We start from the raw sequence: 23468 nt of genomic DNA, 5'->3' as shown, positions 1-23468 counted from the left end.
ACCTGTGACACTGATCCAACCTGTCATAACAAAGAGAGGAGAATAGAAAAGTAGTGCAGTTATACAGTGTGTTGCATTCCAGAGCTGCCACAATGCTCATCTAGACGACATCCCTGAGAAGGTCGCTAGTGATCTATCAGGTTGGAACAGTAGCGACCCAACTCTTTTTTGTTCCTTAGGCCTCTATCCTTAATGATCACCAGAAATGGGACACTATGAAATTTCCCTAGTTTGTGTATATCCAATAACATTAAAATGAATCCGCTATCCAATTTACAGTATAGTCTTCAGGCATGCCCATCATTCCTAGCTCTTCCTTGAAATCTGTAGAGCATACAGGAAACGTTTTTTTTTCGGCTGGTAAGGATACTGGTATCGCACTTCGAACATTGTGTAAACTTTAGGGCTGGATCAGATGGGTGTTTAAACCGGCTGCCCGATGTCCCACGCAAATGCTTTTCTGTAAGGGCCCGTTTCCACTAGAGCGAATCCGCATGCGTTGTCTGCATGCGGATTCGCATAACCAATACAAGTGGATGAGACTGTTTCCACTTGTCAGTTTTTTGGTGCGTTTTTCTGTGCAGGATTTTTCTGCACGGTAGGGCCTGCAGAATTCGCCTGTGTGAGGAATGCAGGCGATTCGCAGGCTATGTATTTAATAGGGAAAACGCACATGCGTTTTTTGCCGCGATTTCACGTGCGAATTCGCACGAAAACTAATGCAAATTGAACCAGGCAGTGACATGGTTAAAATCGCTCATAGCCTGCCTATGCGAAATCGCATGCGAAATCGCGGCAAAAATCGCATGCGGAATCGCATCCGCATGCGATTTTGTCAGCGGTGGAATCCAAGCGATTCGCACCGCACTAGTGGAAACGGGCCCTAAGTGTCCAGAAAACCATTTGGTGGCTTCCAGCAGGTTTCGGTGTACTACAGTCCCTCGGGAACACGGGAGTGCGGCACCGAATGCCGAAATGGCAGTAAATGCTTAATGATGAGCAGCGACAAGCACTAGGGTCAGCTGTAAACATCATGCAAGTGTCCGGGTGAACTGGCTCAAAAGGCGAGGGAGATAAGATATTCTAGATCCTAAATTATGAGACTGCAGCAAAATTGGCTACAATCCTAGATTGGCTTCATGGACTGGAAAACAAAGTATAGTTCGAAGAACACATTTGTAATGTTAGACTGGTTTTTGCACCTTGAATCCCACCAACCACGAGAAAAAGGACCTATAGTTTTTCACCCTTTAAGGCCCCTTCCCTACTTGCGTGTTGCATGCGTCGTAATGCTCTGTGTCTCCCAGTTCCCATTCATTAACAAAAGCGTGCATGCTGAAAACACAATTCGAAACACACAAGGGGGAAATGGGCCTAAACAAAGCTATTCTATCTACATGCGACAAGCTTATACATTTTCAAACATACGGGTCCATTGACCCTATGTGACTTAGAAGCCAAGTATTCCTTGCTCATCAGACTTAGAATTATACGCTTTACCAAAGATGAAACAGTCCTGGACACAGTCCTGTCGAAACTCCAATAAACTACATATTAAAATATGTGTATTTCTGTGTACTTCTATAGTCTTAGAACTATTGGGCAACATTCGGCAAAATAGGAAGATATTCATGGAGGCACCTCTTACTGCCCATGGTGTCGCTATAGATTTTTTTTTTTGTCAACATTTTTTCCTTTCTGTCTCTTTTATTCTTAAAATAAAAATTCTTGTGTAGTTAAAAAGGCAACTTTTTGCCTTTTTTTTGGCCATCTTTCCCTTGTCATTTATCCATTCCTGACTAAGATCATTCTTACGGCGTCATGTCCAACTTTGAAAGGTGGCTTATTAAAAAGAGATGGGTAGCAGCCCATATATAATCATGCATGATGGCCTATTTCGCACCTTTAGATAGAAATTCTCATGCTGTTTCAGCTTCCAGACTGGCAGTCTTCAGAGTGTGCGTAAAGGACAGATATTAATATTCCAAGTTGTCAGTTTTTCCCACTGAAAAAGATTGATCTTCTAGTACGAAACTTCAGTTTTGATGTTGAAGTCCGCGAGTGAACCGCAGAAAAACAATGTCTTCCGTGTGTGCTGTCAGTAAGTACTCCGTCCATTAGAGGGTATGAAATCCGTAAGCTCAAAGTAATGCATTTGTTTATTACAGATGTCCTCTGTGTTGTGGCATCTCTCAAGATCATTTCACACCCCTCCTCCTTTATTATAATTGTTTTTCCTATTTATATAGCGCCAGTATCTTCCGTATCGCTGTACAAAATAAATAGCGGGGAGCGTAGATACATGAGACGTTCAAAACTCTGTATACTCGAGACATCCAGCTATACAAATGCATACATAGTTGTTTATATGATAAATTACGGCAGATTAAGAAACACTTGGAGTAGGTCCCAGCCCTTGAACGCTTACAATCTAGTGGGTTGGAGACATTTGGGAAGGATGGGGATAAGGGGATAAGGCAGTGAGCCTCCAATGCTACCTGTAACAAATTATAGGCTTGTTTGAACAAGTGTGTTTTGAGCGCATGTTTGAAGGTTTCCAGGCTTGGAGCATGGTGGACAGGCTGGGAGAGAGTATTCCAAAGGAGAGATGATGCTCGTGAGAAGTCCTGGATGCAGGTGTGAGAGGAAGTGGCTAAGTTAGAGGACAAGAGGGCCTCCCGGGAGCCGTGAAAGTTCAGGGTGGGATGGTATATGTAGATTAGCAAGTAAAAGGTGGTGACAGCTTATGTATAGCTTTGTATGATAGTATGAGAAGTTTAAACTGGATCCTTTGGGTTATAGGTAGCCAATGGACAGATTCTAGTGTAGGCACTTTGGGGAAGAGCTTGCTTTGATCCTGCAAAGGGTCTTTGGTCAAGCATTCACTTTTAAAATACCTGGTTAAGAGCAAACCGACTGTTTATGCTTTTGTGGGCAATCATCTCAGGGTGTTCAGTCTGTGCTCCTTCAAAGTGCATTCTGAACACTGAACGTATAGAGAGAGCGCTGCATCAGCACAGTGTTTGGCAATAACAGGTAGCTGAAGCGATGTGACGCAATGTGATAAACATGCATGTGTACAGTCCTGAGCATACATAAAACTGTCACACCCCCTCACTGTACGGGTTAAAAATCCAAGGTTAAAATTCAATCTGATTTTAGCACAGTTCTTGCTGATAACTAATTACAGGCCATAAAATTCTTACTTGGCAAGAGAAACACTTCTGAGTTCTGGAAACAAATAAAAAAGGTCGATAGTCAACAATATAAACTGTAAACTCAATATTATTCATTCTGCATATAAATCTATGGATAATTAAAAGGAAGATCTGCTAGTCATTAGATTGAGTCAAGTGAAAATACAAGTAAAATGTTGCTGAACTCAGGATGCTGAAAATATAAGCCCTATTCCAAATATAAGCTCTAGTTACAGTTCATAAAAAGTCAATGCCAATAGTGTCCAGACAGCTATGGTATACATGTAAACTGATAAAATCAGTTGGCAATACGGTAGAATGCAGCAGGACTGACCACCCTTCACCAAAACAGAAGGTATTTGTGATTACCTGTATTCAGGTTGGAGTGAGTATCTGATGTCTCTCATGAAGCATCACTGCTGAATATGCAAATCATCCTTTGTTGTTCCTGTTCCTAAACACACCTCCAGATCTGCTGGAATGCAATGATGTGTCAGCATGTTATATGTACAGAGCCACAATAATCCAACATGCATACAAACTATTTTGGATTGTTTGATCCTTATCGGTACATGGCATGGATTAATGTGGCTCTACGGGGTAGGACTTGAAGCACCCAGAGTTACAGATTACCCATCTAGCTCATGGTGAACCAGAACTCCTAGGAGTGTGTAAGGTGCTACAAAGAACCAAAAAGCTCTCTTACTAAGATATTATACTAAACAAAAAAAAGGTATTTGCAATTATTTAATCACAAATACTTTCTATTTTAGGAAGCAAAGTGTTTGCATAGCATTTTAGTTAGAGGGCTTTTTGGTCCTTTGCAGCCCCTTATCCACTCCTAGGAGTTCTGGTTCACCATGAGCTTGCTGGGTAATCTGTCCTTCCACCAAGGAAAGCAGATGCCCTCAAATGAGACCAAAAACAGTACCGTAAGGGTTGGCAAGTGCTGGACTCTTACACACAGATCAGGTAGTTCTGCTGGCATCACTCCACTCCAGAGCCCATTATGTTATATTAGAACGTTGTGGCTGCTTCCGGTCCTAAGTGGGTATCTGAATAAATGTTTATTCTTGTTACTGAATATTGGTAAATGTAGATTGTTAAACATGGAAAAAGGAAGTAGAGTCACAAGAAATTCATGATGGTGTTACAGATTGTGTTCACAAGACTATATTTGAACAAGTATAGATTTTTTTTTTAATGTTTTTTTTTCGTTCAAGAGCAAAATGTAGTGTGTTGTTCAGGGAAAAATAAGACAGCCCTGGAAAATAAGCACATCTTTTGTAGCAAAAATTATTACAAGAACCTGTCTTATTTTTGGGGAAACTTGGTCCATAGCCCACCTTTTGTTGATTGGTCACACCTTTGCACAATGGGCCCAAGTTTTCTCCTAGGACAGTGATCTGCAAACTTAGCTCTCCAGCTCACAATGCATTGCAGGAGTCTGACAGCCACAGTCATGATTCATAAAGGCAAATGCATTGTGGGACTTGTAGTTCCTTAACAGCTTTAGAGCCAAGTTTTCAGATCACTGCTCTAGGAGAAAATTTTTCATCTTCTGTTTAAAATAACTTTTCTTGCTAGCAGTGGCTTAAAAGGCATTTTATTGATAAGATGTGAAAATATCACCTGCGAGAAAATTTAGAAGGAAAAGTGAAAAGGATCGGGCCCAATCGGAGAATTGAGAAGAAACTTTGCTCAATGGAGACAAAAGCATGGTAATATTGCATGCACAGACAACGCACATTAATATTACCGTTACTTCTGGCTGCGTGTACTGGGAGTTGTGCTATTAGTGTGATCTGCGGTACTCTAGAAGCATGACCATTGCTATGGTAACAAGTGTTAATAATGGTAACATGCGATACTATAACAACGGTCACGCTACTAGAGTACCACGGAATACACTAATAAGGTAAGTCACAGTACACGCTGCTGGAGGTAACGGTACTATTGCCATGCTCTATCTATGCAAGCAATATCGTGGAGCTTTTTGTGCATCCTCCCCATTTATAGAACCTGGTTATGGAGAAGCGGTTTCTTCCAACTTGCTGTCCCATCATCCTATACTGAAATTCCTGTTCTCAGTCAGCTAATTATGCTTTACCACCACAAGTATCAGTACAGCCCTATTCGTACTTGTAAATGCCCCATATTCCCCGCTGTCCATTGGTTCTCGCAAGACTTCGCTCTGGGTAGTTCCCCAGCTCTCCTCAGCAATATTCATGTCTTCCTGTCCAATTTTGTTTACCACAGGATGAAATTTAAAGAAATAAAGAACAAATGGTGCAGACCACACACAACATTAATAAAGCGGACCTAAACCCAGGATTTCCTCACTGCTCTAAAACATAAGCCGCAGCATAATAACCTTTACAGAAAAACATTTATTTGTTACAGCCCACAGAACCCCTACTGAGATTCTACACTATAGTTACTTCCTGGTTTCATGGAAGCACAGAAATGGTTAACTCCCTGTATTTACACATAGCCGTCTGAACAGCAGAAACCTCGGCACAGATCAGAGAGAGCTAAATTACAGTACCTCATTACTTGCAGATAAGGGAGAATTAGACATTTTCTCTAAATACTAACAGGGTGGGGTTCTCTGTGTTTTCCCTCTCTCTTGTGGGAGACTTTAAGTCCTCTTTAAGCTCAGGCTGTATTCTGCATGTTTACTTTAAAACTTTCTTGGGATACATGTACACCTGAGGAAGACAAAGGCTGAAATATGGTTTGGGGATGGTTTTAACTGATACGCACTATCCCAAGAGCAGTAATGGAGTTTGCAAAGTGTTTGCATTGGAATTTGCATGTTCACAACTGTTCAAGTTCACAAACTACTACTTGTGTCTCCAGCAGGAAATTCTTCTCCCATAATACCCAGCATGACCTTTAAAATTAAATAAACGAATGAAATGAACAATTGTATCTATCTTCCTTTTCCTATAAATGACTTTAACATATTCCACAGTTTTATATGAACTATAAACTATTGATCCTTTTTATCTATTTCCTGCTCTCAAAAGCCATTTTCAGCTAGGAAATTGTTTTATAGTTGTAATTTCTTATCAGTGAGGGTCACATTGCAGTCTGACCCAGTCCAGACTCGGACAGGAACTGGCACTTACCTGATATTTACCTCTGTCAGGCAGAGAAAGGAAAAAAAGGAGCACAGCTTAGTTATTTGTGTGCTAGGCACTGTACATACACATGTCTATCTCATCAAGTCACATGTCACCTCTGGTATCCTTTAAGATCAACTGGGTTGGAATAGCCAATAGGGATGGAGATTGCTTTACCAAATGGGCGTTCGCGTTGGATTCACCTGGCAAACTGCACCATGGGAAGTCTGCCGCCCATTGATACCCACCAAATTAGTTCTTTCAGGCTAATGGACTGCATTTTTTAAAAAAAAGGACTATTAGCTGCAAAGGTTTTATCTGATGTGTAAAAGGCACAATTTGGGCACTTTTCTTACTTTACTGTGAAATAGAATATTTATATCTTTGTTTGAGTTGGGCTGTAAAGAATAGAAGGTAGAGTCTGGTAGATATGTTATAAGTCAGGATTTTATTTTTAGACCTGAACGGATCCTGTTGTATTTCACTGTATTTTTTCCCTCTTGAATCCTTTCAGAATGTAGATTTTTGAACAGCAGGTCCTGGAGCTCTTTTATAACTTGTATTGAATGACATCTTTTTATGAGCTGTCTGATGTATTGAACAAATCTGGTATGCAGAGCACATGGACTCTGCCGTGAAGATAAATGACAAGTCGTGTAATGACTACCAGTGAGGAATCTGTGCCGGTGATGCGTTCTGCATACCTAATGGGTGGTAATACGTGGTGTTTAGCATATTCCTCATTGCCATATTAATCATTCTACATATATTATTGTGTCTCTGCCATACCGTCTTAAGTTTTTTTTATGTTTTTCGCTTTGGGTGTCTGGTGTCTCTTGGTAAGTGAATCATGTTATAAAGACGCTCATGAGTCTGATAATTAAATGGAACATATGTTGTATTATGAATATGGTTCTGCTTTTAACGCCTATTAACGGGATTATTTTTCTCCTAAAATGATCTCCCAGTCCCCCAGCTAACAAAAATGACATCCCCCAAATATCCCTCATTCTCACCTGCAACAACCTTGCCCCCCCCCCACCCCCCATCCCCTTCTTTATCAGCAGGCTGTCTCCTATCACTATCCTGGCCTCCATCTTTATAGATTGTAACCCCCGTCTCCCAGGACATGGTTCGCTTCCATAGAAAACAATAGGTTAGAGTACTAAATGGAATCAAGAGAAAAATCCAAACCCTCTGAAACCCCCATTGACGTACTCACTGGTGCAGGATCTGGTGGGCTAGGCCGTAGTAAAAAGCAAGGAAGGGAACTTCAAACTTTGGTTGTGCATAAAGGCTGGTTACCTTAAAAATCCACACATAAGACATCAACAATACACAGGATCAACTGACGCGTTTCGAGCTCAAGTTGTGCCCTTAGTCATAGTTTCACTGTGGCACTATGACTAAGGGCACACCTTGAGCCTGATACGCTTCAGTTTGACCCTGTGGATGTCTGTTTTATGTTTGGATTTTTGCAAAAAGATAACCTGCTTTTATGCTCTCAACTGAAGTTTGCGGATCTGTTCCTTGTTGAGAGAATTAAAAATGTGAGCCTGATCCTGCCACCTTCCGCAAAGCATCCCACAAAGAAACTCCATCTTGGATACAGATGTCAAATTCAAATACCGAAACCCAAAAAGTTGCAATAGCTATGGAGTATTAGCTTGACTATCGGCCTGCAGGCAGTGTGTTTGGCTGTGAATAGTTGTTCATCTGGTAAGATGAGCAGCAGACTGTGTTGGCGTTCTTGGTCCACCAAAGTAGGAACGACTATGGACGCCTTCTGATTTTGATGCGCTTGATGGGACAATGACATTACATGCAAACTTATTGAAAGTGTATGTAGCTGTGAATTTGCAGGAAGTACATTTAATTTGCCCAATTCTAACTACATACCACTTGCATGTAAACCACATTTATTCCCATTCGTGGTGTGATGCGGAGGAAGTGCTTACGACGGCGCAGAGGCAGACTCTGAAGTGTGTTGCTGAGCGGTACCACGCGGCAGGCATTTACATTTGAGACTCTGGCACCTCTACCAAGGGTAGGCTAAAGATCAACCTCTATCAGCAGTGGCATTGCAATAGGGGATGCAGACAGAGGTTGTGACCGCATCAGGGCCCTTGGACCAAAGGGGTCCACTGGGGGCCCTCCTTCATCCATCTTATTAGCTTTTAATTGGTGCTATGCTGGTATTGAACACCTCTATGTGCATTGCATAGTGGTAAACCTTCACAGTTTCCTTACTCTACTACTCAGACACTGCAGCTGTCCATGGTGGATTATGGGGCTGGACATCCATAGAGTACTTGGGGCCCCATGTAACACTGGGGCCCCAATCTTCTCCGTTACACCACTGTCTACCAGAATGACTTTGGTCCTTTTTCAAGCTGCATACATTTGCATACAAAATTAACATAATCCTGCATCAAGTCAGAATTATTTGCAAGTCATCGAAATCCCTAATTATCGCTTTTAGATTTGCTTCTACATTTTTTGGGAGTTATTGATTTTTCAAGAGTGAATTTTGTTTCTTGTGTTTTGTTTGAATGTTATTATTGAGGAGGGAAAATGGTTTAAATTTCCCTATTTTTCCAGGTGTGTATTTTCCTTTTCCTCCCTTCTCCCCCCCCCCCCCCCCCCCATGTCGATAAAACCTTGACAAACACAGAGCCTGGAGTCTGGCCAGCTCCATGCTCTCTCTTGTTTCCTATAGTCGTGAATTAAAGGCCATTGTTGCTGTGCTGTTCTTCGGGTTGCCAAAGCAACAGCAGAAAAGAGAATTAAGCTCTGGGTGTTACAAGGGCATAAAACAAATGTGATCTCTGCGTGGGGAGGTCCGGGTGCGAATGTGAGTGCATTTACAAACCTCTCGTACAATTTTAGATGGGTGATAATTAGGTGTTTTTGCAATTTTGTTTAGAGTTTGCGTTTTTGTTTGGGTTGGAAACAATCTTATTTAGTATAACTTAAAATTGGCTGAGCAGGTTCAGTCTGTGGTCCAGTCCTTGTTCACAAAGTGGCTTTATTGTTATGCAAACCTAGAAATGAATTCCTTATTTCTTTAAGGCGTCTTTTCCAAGGGTGGCTGAACTGAATGCTTGTTGTGAAACCCAGGGACCTGTAAGGTTGCAGGGGGGTTGGAAGAAGCCCCAAGTAAGTAAGATAGAACTTGTTTCCCCTGTCTCATGTTTACTTTAAGGGGCAAAGCAGCATGGTAGTATAGAGGTTAAGGTAGACATAAGTAATGGTAAAAAATATACAAATAGGCTGCATTTTTAAAAGCCTTCCTTACCTCTCCCTGGTTCTTTGTATTAAAATGAACAGACCTTCAGGCAGATCCTTCAAGGAGTGAGTCAACGGTTCCAGTGACTGATGACCCTCTCTGCAACATGACCATGCTCAAACCAGTAAGAGGTGATGACTTTTCATCTATGGTCATGAAGGGTTTTAATGACTGTTGACCCTCTCCTCCACAACATGACCATGATCCAGCAGCTGGGAGTTGACTTTTTTTTCTCTACGGTATTTGTGTTTTGTCTGCCCTTGGTTTCATTTGTATTGCAGTTTAAAGGATACCCGAAGTGACATGATGAGATAGACATGTGTATGTACAGTGCCTAGCACACAAATAACTATGCTGTGTTGCTTTTTTTCTTTCTCTGTCTGAAAGAGTTAAATATCAGGTATGTAAGTGGCTGACAGGAAGTGACTACGGTGTGACCCTCACTGATAGGAAATTCCAACTATAAATTACTTTCCTAGCAGAAAATGGCTTCTGAGAGCAAGAACGAGGTAAAAAGGGGAATTTCTGATCAGTGAGGGTCACACTGTAGTCACTTCCTGTCTGAGTCAGGACTGAGTCAGCCACTTCCATACCTGATATTTAACTCTTTCAGGTAGAGAGAGAAAAAAAAAAGGAACACAGCATAGTTAATTGTGTGCTAGGCACTGTACATACACATGTCTATCTCATCATGTCACATGTCGCTTCAGGTATCCTTTAATGGTGTTTTATGGTTTGTCTGTTTAGATCTACAATACAATACAATAACATTTGTAAAGCGCTTTTCTCCCATAGGACTCAAAGCGCATAGCTGTGTCTCAGATTAATACAGGGTTTCAGGCTGGGTTGTGTTACACAGGAGATAGTCAGATGTTCATGAATGCCAGACTGAAAAGGTAGGTTTTCAGTTTAGACTTAAATGCTTCCAGGCATGGGGCTGTCCTGATTGGGTGTGGCAGGGAGTTCCAAAGTGTAGGGGCAGCATGACAAAAGGCTCTGTCTCCAAAGGTTTTGAGGTGGACTCTGGGGGTGACCAAGGTGTTACGTCCTTTTGATCTAAGATTGTGGGGGGTGTGATGTAGTTGCAACAAGTCCTTCAGGTATCCAGGGCCCAGATTGTGCAAGGATTTGAATGTCAGTAAGCCAATCTTAAACAGAATTCTCCATTTTATCGGTAGCCAGTGGAGTGAGCTCAGGGTTGGTGTTATGTGGCAATGGCGGGGTTGGCTCGTTAACAGCCTTGCGGCGGCATTCTGTACTAATTGCAGGCGGCGTAAGTCTTTCTTATGCAGGCCTGTGTAGAGGACGTTGCAGTAGTCTAACCTTGATGTGACGAAGGCATGAACTACGGTTGGAAGATCCTCTGAAGGAATTAGGTGTTTAATCCTTGCAATATTCCTTAGGTGAAAGAAGGCATGTTTCACAACAGCTGAGATTTGATTCCTGAAGCTTAATTTCCCATCAATCAGTACTCCCAGGCTGCGCACACAGTCTGAGTTGTTCAGGTCTGAGCTCCCTATCCTTAGCGGTGTTGGTTGAGACTGGCTGCTTTGCTGTTGAGCCCTGGCCCTCGATAACAAGAACCTCAGTTTTGTCAGCATTAAGTTTTAGCCAATTATTATTCATCCACTCCTGAAGCTCAGCTAAGCATGCGTTTATTTGTGGAGTAGGGTCTGTGACATCAGGTTTGAATGACAAATATAGCTGGGTGTCATCAGCATAGCAATGATATGTCAGGCCATGTTTTTGTATGATTTCTCCAAGTGGCAGCATGTATATGGTGAACAGTAAAGGGGATAATATTGCGCCCTGAGGTACACCGTATTTTAGTGGTACAGGGTTGGAGAGGAAGGGCCCTAAGGCTACCCTTTGTGTTCTGCCAGCCAGGAAGGAGTTGAACCACCGGAGAACAATGCCATCTATGCCACAGTACTCTTGTAGCCTGTTGAGTACGATTTCTTGATCGACTGTGTCAAAAGCCGATGAGAGGTCGAGCAAAATCAGGATGGAACATTGACCCTTGTCTCTTGCAATGAGCAGATCATTGCAAATCTGGGTGAGGGCTGTTTCACAGCTGTGATATTTCCTGAAACCAGATTGAAGAGGGTCAAGGATGTTGTTTCTGGAGAGCCTGGCTTCAAGTTGGAGGTAGACAGTGTCACGGACGATTGCGGGGACGCAGGCGCGTCCTGGACGCCCGTGAAGAAAAGAACGATCGCACTCGATTCCTGCATCAAGTGCGCCTCAGATCAATAGAACCAAGATTTGACGTGTAGTATCCCTCTGCTTAAAACAGCTGGGGAATCTGTCTTAGCTGAGTGAAAGCCTGGGGGGAGGTGTTAATTAGCTTGGACATATTCCCTGTGGAAGGCCCAATTTCCCTTTTGGCTCTGGGAACCAGGTGACACTTAGCTGATCTCATGGAGATGTTAATTAACCAAAGGATGCCTAGGTGCAGCCAAGCAGGCTACGAATCCACGGGAGGTCTGGACACTCTGCTCTCTGCTAAAGATCAAAGGAAAGTCAGCTGTTAGCAGCTAGAACATCCTGAATAAACCTGAGTCTCATCCTGGCATAATCCATAACTTCCCAGATCTGTAATATTTCTGGGGTTCCTGAGATGGCAGCTTCACCAAACGTGGGGGAAGTGTAGCATGAGCCCCGGTGCTGGTTCTGAGGAAGTTTCAGAACCTTCGGAGGTAAGGACTGCCAGCTAGGCAGTTTCAAAGTGCCCTGGTGATACCACAGGGGTCCCACCCCTCATGTCTGGTATCAGGGCGCTGGGTAAATCGAGACAGACCTGAAAATGTTAATAAATCTGCCCTGACCTGTACGGTTCTGTGAGATAGAGCCCATATATGGGTAGATATGATTTCTAGCCCCTGTACAAGGGGAGGGCTCATCTCATCTTTGAAGGGGGTGTATGGCTCCCCGCCCTCACTCCCTCCTACTGAAGCAGGGGCATAAGAATGGCTGAGGACCCAAACTCAGTGTCCTCCACACTGAACCATCTTGCACTCATCAGATGCCAGCTTGAGGATATGCTGGCATCCACCTGGTCTGAACTCTGGACTTTGAAACCAAGAACTTTATGATTCTTCCCACAATAAGGACATCTTTCCAGGAACTAAGTATTTTTCTACCTTTTTTTATTTTTCATACTGGCTATTACTGTTTTAATAATTGTTGATTTTCATAATTGTCTGTATATATTAATTATTTATATTGCGTGAATAAACGACTTTCCCCAAGTCATTCACTGTTTCGCTACCCTGCTTATCAGCACACACAGAAATGATCCCGGGTCTCTGAAGATACGCTACTGTTTGTTTGTTGTTGGCTAGACAGAATATCGTGTGTTTAACCGTTTTATTCGCAGGATTAGTCAGTCAGTTAGTGGGCCCCACGGTCCCATAGTAACCGCGGTGGTGGCAGTTTACTCTGAACCAGTAGGTGACGTTGTAATTACCCGTGTCTCACAGGCTCCCTTCTGAGTTGTCTGCTGCTAATTCTTAACGGTTCCTGCGCATTGACTGCGACCAGAGTTCGCACGATCTGTGCGCTGGCACCGTTTAGAAGGCTAAGTGCGGTCAGCCACTGAGGGCTCCTTGTGACAGACAGCCTTTTCAATAACTTTTCCCAGAAAGGGGAGGTTTGAGACAGGTCTGTAGCTGTTTAGAGCATCTGGGTCTAAGGATGGTTTCTTGAGTAGAGGCCTGACGATTGCTTCTTTCAGAGTAGAGGGAAACCACCCTTCTTGTAAGGAGCCGTTGACTATTTTGTGGAATGCCGGTGTAAATAGTTCAGGGCATTTCAACATGAACTTAGTGGGGCCAGGGTCCAGATCGCAGGTAGTCTGGCGAAGGTTTGAGAGGATATCCAAGATGTCTTTTTCAGTGATTACCTTAAAATGGTGGTAGGCTATTTTTGCACCTGTTATATGGCTCTGCATGGGTTTCTGGGGCTGTGAATTGAATGGCAGATCGTATGGAGGAGACTTTGTCTGAGAAGAAGTGGGCAAATTTCTCGCACAGTTCCTGTGAAGGTCTGATGCTGGATTTCCTGCAAGATGGATTGCAGAGACTGTCAACCGTGCGGAAGAGTTGGGCAGGTCTGTTGACTGCATTTGCAATTTCGTGAGACAGGAATAAGGACTTCTTTTTGTTAATCATCGTTTGATATTTTTTCAGGTGAGCAATTAGGGAAAGTTTGTCATCAGGAGACTGTTTGCGCCACCTTCGTTCCAGTCTGCGTCCCTGTTTCTTTAGTTCCTTTATAGAGTTGTCAAACCAGCGAGCGTGATGTAATGGTGCGGAACGTTTAATCTTTAAGGGAGCTATGGCGTCAAAAGCGGCTGAGACATCGTGGTTATATTTAAGGACCATGGATTCAAGGCCTAAGTTGTGATCTGTCAGTCCACCTAGATTGAGGCTGTTCTGAAGGTGTTGGGGTGTCAAACCTTTCAAGGAACGATATTTTATTAGTTCTTTCATCTAGGTGTTAGCTGACCTGACTTCTGCATTATCGATACCACTGCAATTTTCTGTTCTGCCTGTCACTTTGTTTAGATGGATGGTTGAGCTGTGTGAAGCCAGCCTTTGCTGAGCAGTGATCAACCAAGCTTTTGATTTGCAGTTCAACACGTTCCACATCTGGAATGCAGTTGCCTCCCACCTAGCTGTCGCTGAATTGGGTACAGCACATAGTAAGATCCATATTGCTCCCACCCCTGAACGTTGCACTAAAAATGGGCACTAACGCACCATATATATGCAGTGTTTGGGGCTTTGGGGGGGGGGGGGGTGGTGCAGGCAATGTATAGGACTTTGGATCCACTGGCAGCACTTTTCTAAGCCCTTGTGATTGTATAAGCTCTTGCCCAGGGTCTCTCACTGCAGGCTTACTGAACAGGAAGAGCCAAGATTCGAACCCAGGTCTCCTTTGGCAGATGCCTTACCCATTACAATATACAGCCATTGGGGGCAGCAAAGCAAAATGGCTACAGCAATACTTTTTCCTCCTGCAGGCCCATGTGACAAAGGGTGTGTGTGTGGGGGGGGGGGGGGGGGGGTGCTTCAGAGTGAGTAGGCAGCTTTAGGTCCTAGAGGAGTAGACGAGGATATGGGGCCTAATTCACAAAGCTTTTCTATTAAATTATCTCACCTTATTTATTAACTTACAAATTATCTCTTCTTAAATGTCTATACTCCTGATCTCATGATTTACAGCTCCTTATCTAGTTTAGCTCATGGTATAGCTCTCCTTATTTCACATAAGTCATGGTTTAGCTCTCCTTATTTCACATAAGTCATGGTTTAGCTCTCCTTATTTGGCACAACTCATGGTTTAGCGCTCCTTATCTATTTATCTCATGAATTATCTCTCCTTATTTGTTTATCTCATGCATTGTGAATCAAGCCCAAGATTTGTTAGCACCAATACTTTTCTCTATTTTGCAAGAAGTACAAAACTCTTTTTATGCGCAATTAGTTAAAATAATGTTGTATGAAATGTCTAAGAATGTACTGTGTCTGCACCGAGGCTTTACTAGCTCCCTTTGTTTGACCGGAGAAGATTGCGTGAAGCAGAACGTGAATGAAGCGAGAGCCTTTTTATGATGTGCGTAATGACAGCTGCAAACAATGCAATAACTGTGCTTATTAGTTCTATTAGAATGACTGCTGGAGGAAAGGGGAAGAGTTTGTTGTTGCTGAGCACAGACATGTCTCGCATGCGTTTTATGTGTTACAAGAGGAGAGGAACAATATATAATAGAGGAGCAGCCAAACAGACTCGGTCTCCAGCCCCCACCTTATTTTTCTTTTGCGCAAATGAGATTGTCACATACTGTGAAATATTTGTATATAATACAATGTGGAGCAGACACTTATAGAACAATCAGAATGTTCATTTTATTCAGTGTTAGTAGCATGCAGACTGTGTTGTGATACCTTCTCTTTAGAGAGTGGATCACAGATTGTATTTTGCTGTAGAAATAGTTTAGTAAAAGGGTAGACATGAGTGATTTGAGCATTAGCACCATTTTAGCACGCAGGGCATCTCAATAGCACATTTAATATGCATGCCAACAATGTGGCTCATTAATAAAAAAAAATTACCTCTTCTTTTTACATTTAAAAGTTTAGCAGAGGGTTTTATTAGTCTGCTTCTAAGGTCTGTCGGACCACAGAATTTTCAGGTAGATACGGACTCACATAATTATTTTATTGAGCACATTACCAGAGAGAAAACAAAAAGCTTTCATCACTAAGTGGATGGGGGGGGGGGGGGGGGGGGGCTGGAGGGTAGATTGGACACTGTGCTTCAAAGAGTTTACAGAAGTCACAGATACTTATTCACATATTCCTCTGGATAAATTATTGGCAGCTTGAATGGGAGGGGGAAACATGGCAGTTTCTATAGCTTTTAGAAACCAGGAAAAAAAGTGGTGTTTTTGTTTCCTTTTAAAGCACCACAATCGTTAAAATCATAACATTTAAAATGCATATAAACACATACAAACAAGAAGTTCATTTCTTCCAGAGTAAAATGAGCCATAAATTATTTTTCTTCTATGTTGTTGTCACTTACAGCAGAAGAAATCTGACAGAGGCAACAGGTTTGGAACTAGTCCATCTCTTCATGGGGGATTCTCAGCAAGGTTTTTATTCTTTGTAAAGACATTTCCTGCAAAGGATTTATATAAAGATGCTGGCCAGCCACCCTGCTCGCAACACATTTTTACTCTTGAAGAAACCTACTTCTTATTTGTATGTGTTTAAATGCATTTTAAATTTTACAATTTTCGCGATGGTGGTCCTTAAGCAAAGCCAAGAACCGCCATTCAAGTGTCAGGTTATTAGTGATAGAGAAGCCTCTGGATCCATCCAGACCGCTGCCTGGGACCCTCTAAAAGGTTATGAGCCATGCTCCTATATGTAAACCAGCGCGGCCTCACTGTGTAAGCCATGCTATATGGTTCTCTGCATTCAGTACCACCTGCCACAAATCTAGTGAGTGTATGGTGGTCCCTGATCTCAACAAGCACAGGTGTATGACTATACATGTCTACCAACTGATGTTTGGGTGAGGAGACCCTATCCCACCACATGCCCTCTTCTTAGGGCTGTTGTATAATTATGATAATTGTGGCAAAATCCCTGAAATTCTAGTCTTAATTTCACAATAAAACTGAACACTTCTGCTGCCACTTTATTTTTTTTTCTATAGTGATGTACAGTAATGTAATAATTGATGCACAATAATTGTTGGTCCTCCTCCTTTCTTGTCTTTAGAACTAACAGGATTCATGCTTAAAGGATACCTTCGTGCTAATTGAAATGCCAAACAGCTGCCCGTAGCCCGGCATCAGTTTGCCCGCTATGTGTCCCATTCTGTGCTTCTTGGTTGGCGCTCTTTGACCCGAACATAGGGTCAAATGTCCGGAGCAAAGTGCGCCAACCGGGAATCGCAGAATGGGAGGCATAGCAAGCAAACTGAGACTGATGCCGGGCCACGGGAGGTGAGGTAAGGCTATGCACTACTCCCCACACACACTGGGCATCAGTCTGGCATTTTAATTAGCACTAAGGTATCCTTTAAGTGAGAATTGATGTATATTATTTTACTTGGAGACCCTGAAACGAAAACAAAATTGATATAATGAATCGGTTGTATAGTATGGATAATTACTAGAACATTAGTAGCAAAGAAAATATTGTCATATTGTTGTTTTCAGTTATATAGTGTTTTTTTTTTATAACATTGCATCATTTTCTAATATTTGCAGTTTACACACTACTCAGCATTCTATATGATTTTACAGAGCAGGCCAGTGAACTTTTGAACTGAAAACAGAAAAATAAAATACCGTGACTGACAGTTGAGTTAACAACCTTCAGAACACAATGCTCTCTGCGACTTTGAAAGTCTTGGAGCTCAATAGTTCATTTGCATAGATAACTGGAGTGTCTTAACTCTTCCTGTACTGGAAACAATATTAGACTCATGTCTCTGCTCCTAATGTTTTATTTCTTAGCTGTACTACACATACAAATCATTATTTCATAATTTTTTTTCGCTTCAGTGTCTCTTTAATGTTTTGTTTTCTTTTCAACTCGTCCTGAATTGCCTCCATTATTGCCTGTACCTTGAGTTAAGTTAGCAACTGATGACTCACTATAAGCAACTAAGTTTTATTCACAGATAAAATTGGTTTTCCACATGTTTGATAGCCTGCTAGTATTCTTGTGCTGTACGAAGAGAAATATTGTAACTGGTATCATTTGATGGCTTCTCAATGCCGGTTACTTTTTCAAAAAATTCAATAAAAATTTTAATGGGGTGAAAAGGAATTCAAATATGAGCTGCTCTGATGGATGCACAAAAAAAGTGGGATCAGCGCATCACCAGGCCGCCTCTGAATGGCCTCAGCTCAGAGATGCGCTGAGCCCCCCCAGAGACTACAAACGCACCTTGAACCCAAACAGAGGCTCTGCATATACACCAAAAGAAAACTATTAAGTGGGAGCAGCTGACCAGAAATAAATCAATCAAACATAGCAAAGAAATGAACAGCGCTACTTAAAAACAGATGAATGCTTACCTGCAAAAAAGTGCAAACCCCACTCATGGGATAAAATACACAATGAGCATACACATGACCTGTCTACCACTTGGAGGATGTTAGTTTCCACTAACCGCTTGCATGCAATTTGTTAGGTACTCGTCCCTCCCACTGTCGAAGAAGTCTTTCCTCCATGGGAGGGGACCTAACACTAACTAAATTCTACCTATGCATATGCATAGCCTGGGCGCGCTACCAGTAAAATTGAGAATTGCGCAAAAAAAGACTTCTTCGACAGTGGGAGGGACGAGTACCTAACAAATTGCATGCAAGCTGTTAGTGGAAACTAACATCCTCCAAGTGGTAGACAGGTCATGTGTATGCTCATTGTGTATTTTATCCCATGAGTGGGGTTTGCACTTTTTTGCAGGTAAGCATTCATCTGTTTTTAAGTAGCGCTGTTCATTTCTTTGCTATGCTCTGATGGATGGTTAAATGTGTACTCTATGTAAAGTGCTGCGGAAAATGTCAGCTCTATATACACACACAATAGTAATAGTAATATGTCCTTATCTAACCTGTCCGACGCTTTACATGGACACCTCATGCTGCTGAAGACCTACAGTAGCCCTATTAGGTTCAAAATCCTGCTTGGTGTCCCCGTCCATTTGCTCGGACCGGTCCCCCAGGGCAAGTCTGGGAGCTGTCAGAACAATATCTCCTTCCTCCTCAGTCTCCAAACATCAGTGTTCATCTAAAATTAATACAAATCTGAATTATTACAAAAAAAAGAAAAGCCAGACTCTTTCATTGTACCGTAACACATTTCCGTGCAGAACAATCATGAATATGTTAGCCTGGAGTCATTTATAAAAAGTGACGCTGTGAAAACGAATTCCCTGCGCATTTCTGTAGGAACACGCTGTCAAGGTTTTCTAAGGTTAGGCTGCAGTGGAAGAATGCTACATTAATTGCTGTGTGCAGCCGGGGAAGCTGAAAGCAGGGCATTTTACTGCCAGACAAGGCCAAGCAAGACCAGCCATAAATCTCACAGTGCGGAACATAATAAATTAGATTCAGCTGAAACCAGCTTCCAGATTAAAAAAAAAAGGAAGAAAAAAAAAGTTGCTTTGTTCCAGCTGGTATTTAAAATCCATGCACCGCTATTGTCTGAATGTGCAGTAAGACGGCCGGGTAAATAAAGAGTTGCTGTACGTTCTGAGGACACAAGCTTTGTTTCATGTGTGTGCGGGTTTAGGTTTGTGCCTTATGTGGTAAATATAATGCAGAGCACTGAAAAACAAAGTTTACGATTTGAGATTATAGGCAGTTCCCTTCCTTCCTGGTCTGGCAAGTCTGGTGGGTGGCTGGTGTGTGACTGCAAATGTGTGACTGCTCTTCATCCTTCTCATTTTTAATGTTTTCTAGGCAGGTTGCAGTGAGTTCTATATCCCTTGAAAGAAGAAGGTGGGGGAGGGATTTATAGCCGGACACAACTTTGATAAGTTGTTGTTTCCTGCAACATCTCTGTTTCCTGAGTTACAGATAGCCCAGCATGCTCATGGCGAACCAGGACTCCTAGGAGTGTGTAAGGGGCTGAAGGGGACCAAAAAGCCTCCTTTCTACGAATCCTATGTTTCCTGGGTTCAGCTGTCAAAAACGCCTAGCTGGACCAGTGTTATGTCATTGGAGCATTTACTACCCTTTTGTAGCTACAGTACTGTAATATATCTGAAGTACAACAGTAGACTCAATGATGGGCCTGTACAGATTTCAGTGCAGACAGGCTGAAATCAAATAACCTATTTTAAAATTGACAATGAAAAACTTAAAAAGTGTACAGGTAGTCCTCCACTTACCAACGCCCGACTTACAAACGACCTTCCAATACGAACGGCATGGATTCTGTGTTTCCATGGGAACAAGTCAAATAAAAAAAAATCAAATTGGATTTGTAGTTTTTGAGAAACTCGACTTTAAAAAAAAATTCAAAGAAAAAATGGCTTGTAAACTTGTGTAAGAAGGGGCAGAGGTGACACAGAGGAAGACACTGGACACACAGGGGGACACAGAGGAGGTACGGGGACAGAGATGGCACAATGTTCTGACTTAAGAACAGATGCAGGTTAAGAACGAACCTACAGTCCCTATCTCGTTCGTTAACCAGGGACTATCTGTATATATAGAAATAAAACTGAAATATCTAAAAAAAAAAAAAGATATATTTTTAAGAGGAGAATAGATACAACTGTTTATCTGATCAGTTTATTTTAGATCTGGCATTCTGTCTATTTTCTTACAGTCTCTTTCCTTTCCTTTCAGGCTGGTGTTTGGTATGCTGTACCCGGCATATAACTCTTACAAGGCTGTGAAGACGAAAAATGTGAAAGAATATGTAAGTAACACACTGGCACATGGAGCGAGAATGACTTTTTCCTTCTCCAATATAATAAAGTGCATATGTCAGAATCAACAGGCTTTTGTCCAGAGTTTTCTGAGCTGTACCATATTTAGGTTGTTTGTAACAGCAGGGGCTTTCATAGCAGTACTTTATCATGTAAGCAATGTGAGTGTAGTTTACTCCTTGTACGACAGAGGTAAACTTCTGTTGGGGCTTTGGCTGCTGGGAATTAGCGGTCTTAGCTTGATGGACTGTCCAACTCATGGGGCATAGTTCTTGTTGACAGGTTGGTTTACTGAATAGTTAGTTGCATTACAGAACAAAGTGGGCCTTAAGGACCTCTTTACACTGAAACATTTTATTATATTGCCTGCTCTCCCCTCTCCCTTCCCCCATATAGGCTCGTACCCATTAATAGCATTGCTGTTTGCATTTTAGCAGCACACATACTGTGCAATACTTACCAGAAGGGCATAGAATGACCCCTCTGATGCATTGCGCAGCAGTGTTCTTACAATGCTCTGAATGGGATCAGTGCTGCAATACTGCAATAGAGAACAATTGTGGATCCTGATGCTCCCGCCGGCCAACCAGCTCATTTCAGTGCAGCGCTGCGCCGATTGTTTCAGTGCCAGAGCTGCTTGCCTGATTTAGGCGCCCAGAGTTTTTCCCAGTATTGCACACACAAAAAAATAGATGGTGCATGAATTTTGTGTCCCCCCTGAGTTGCTACAACCAGGCCCAGAGTTTGTACAGTAGCAGGGTACCGGTAAGTCGTTTTACTGCTTCACCTGACGCAGAGATGGCCCACACTGGGAATGAATTGACCCCCTGCCGGGAGCTGGTTCTTTATACTGGCGCTTGTCCCGTGCAGTGGAGCCTAGTGTTTGTGGTGGCAGTGGACCCAAAATGGTAGCGGTGAACTGGATGCACAACAGTGAGTAATGTCAATGAGTTGATGGACACTGATGGGACACAGCATATCTGCTCAGTTGAGCATCGAGCATAGTGTGGACCCAGCCTCCCTAGCCCTGTGTAGGCATTTGGAGACAGAGCTTGTTTTTGTCAGGGCCGGTTCTCTCATGAAGCAAGGTGACACATTTGCATCAGGAACAGAGATTACAGGGGCAGCAATTTTGTACCATGTTTATACTAACAGCATGCAGTCAGAGAAGGAGGAAAAGCAAGAGGAGAGTGAGGTGAAGAGGTAGTCATTGGGGAAAAGGAGCTTGTTGTGCTGTGTGAGGAGTCTGGCAGTGAGTGAGGAGAGGGGAGACAGGAGAGCAGCAGTGTTTCATTTGACTTGCACAGCAGAAGGGAGGAGGTGGCACTGCTGTCCTGGATGAAGTGAAATAGAGTGGCTGAGTGTGAGTTGTTTGTCACAGACTCACAGCCAGCCAGTGTGCTATTGTTTAGCTGCAGCATGTCATGTGAGAACATTAAATGAAGCAGAGTAAATTGTCGAGTGCTATGCAGCAAAAAGTCTACAACCGGCCCTGGTTTTCGTACATTTATAAAATCCCTTGTTAGCAGATGTCATGTACATGCCGGTTTACATGGATGTTTATGGTTTGCATTTGATCTTTTATTTCTGAAGCACTTCGGACAGATCTTAAATACTGTGTTTTGTGTGAGATGATGTGGACTGCATTAAACTGTTCTGAGTCTTGTGTCCTGTACACCATTGGATAGCTACATGATGACTCTGACACCATTCATGTTTATGGCTTGGATTTACAACAGAAACTGGTAAATGAGCAACTCATTCTAATTCTAGCAACGCTGCATAATTAGCGTTGTATCTCGTGTGCTGTAAACATCTCTGTTGGGCACACAAGCAGCAATTATGGCTGAGTGCTCATTTGGTTAGTAAATAGCATGCAAATAATGGTGTTCTCACTACAAAACTCCCAATGATGATTCTTTGCAGTCAAATGTAACATAACCTATTGAAGACCTATAAGGCTAGCTTCATGGTGCTCAGTTGCGTTGCACAATAATTCAATTCTGCATGTCAACTCACTGCCCGTACAATTCTAAAGGCCTGTTCACAGAACTGCGTTGTAACGCATCACGTTATTCTAATTTGCTGTATGCAGGCTTTGTATTAAAGTCTATGTCCAGTCTCAATTGCAGTTCACACTCCTTATAAGGCGTGCATTATGCAACTGACCACTGTGACTACTAGGACTGTGACCAGAAAATAAATCATTTTTCTTAACTAACTTAAAGAGACTCTGAAGTCTCATTAAAATCAAGTTTTTATATAAAAAATGTCTTTAACGTGATTGCCCTAACTAAAACACTGTATCCCTGCTGCTGAAATCTAACTAACCCCCCCCCCCCCCAACTCCCCCTCACTAAATCCACGACTTTCTTGGTCGTGGATTTTGCTGCCCTGTGTGCTTCCGTGAGAGGCAAAGCTTTCAGCTGCAGCTCTGCCTCTACACGCATCTATCAGCGCATATCTCCGCCTCTCCCCCGCCCCTCTCAGTGAAGGAAGACTGAGAGGGGCGGGGGAGAGGCGGAGATACGCGCTGATAGACACGTGTAGAGGCAGAGCTGCAGCTGAAAGCTCTGCCTCTCATGGAAGTGCTCCCCGCAGTGTGCCCTGGGGAGTTTGGGGGGATTTAGTTAGATTTCAGCCATGGGGATGCAGCGTTTTAGTTAGGGCAATCATGTTAAATACCTTTTTAATATAAAAACTTGATTTTAATGAGACTTCAGCGTCTCTTTAACTGGTTAAAGTGAAGTTACTTAAAGAGGAGAAAGAGAAGAACTCCAGTGAAAATAATGTAATAAAAGTGCTTAATTCTTACAATAATTATGTATAAACAATTTAGTCAGTGTTTACTCATTGTAAAATCTTCTCCTTGATTTACATTCA

At 42.5% G+C, this 23468-nt stretch overlaps 1 protein-coding gene across 1 annotated transcript in view; it reads left to right on the top strand.

The window, feature by feature from the left end:
• REEP3 (receptor accessory protein 3) overlaps positions 1–23468 on the top strand; it is a 196985-nt gene that overhangs the window by 66134 nt on the left and 107383 nt on the right. The window contains exon 2 of the mRNA XM_068255117.1: positions 20503–20575. Within this exon, the coding sequence (XP_068111218.1) occupies positions 20503–20575 (73 nt within the window). The remainder of the gene's footprint in view (positions 1–20502; positions 20576–23468) is intronic.

This window comes from Hyperolius riggenbachi, chromosome 10 (genome assembly GCF_040937935.1).
Source record: "Hyperolius riggenbachi isolate aHypRig1 chromosome 10, aHypRig1.pri, whole genome shotgun sequence".
NCBI classification, from domain to species: Eukaryota; Metazoa; Chordata; class Amphibia; order Anura; family Hyperoliidae; genus Hyperolius; species Hyperolius riggenbachi.
This window is presented reverse-complemented; position numbering and strand designations above follow the sequence as displayed.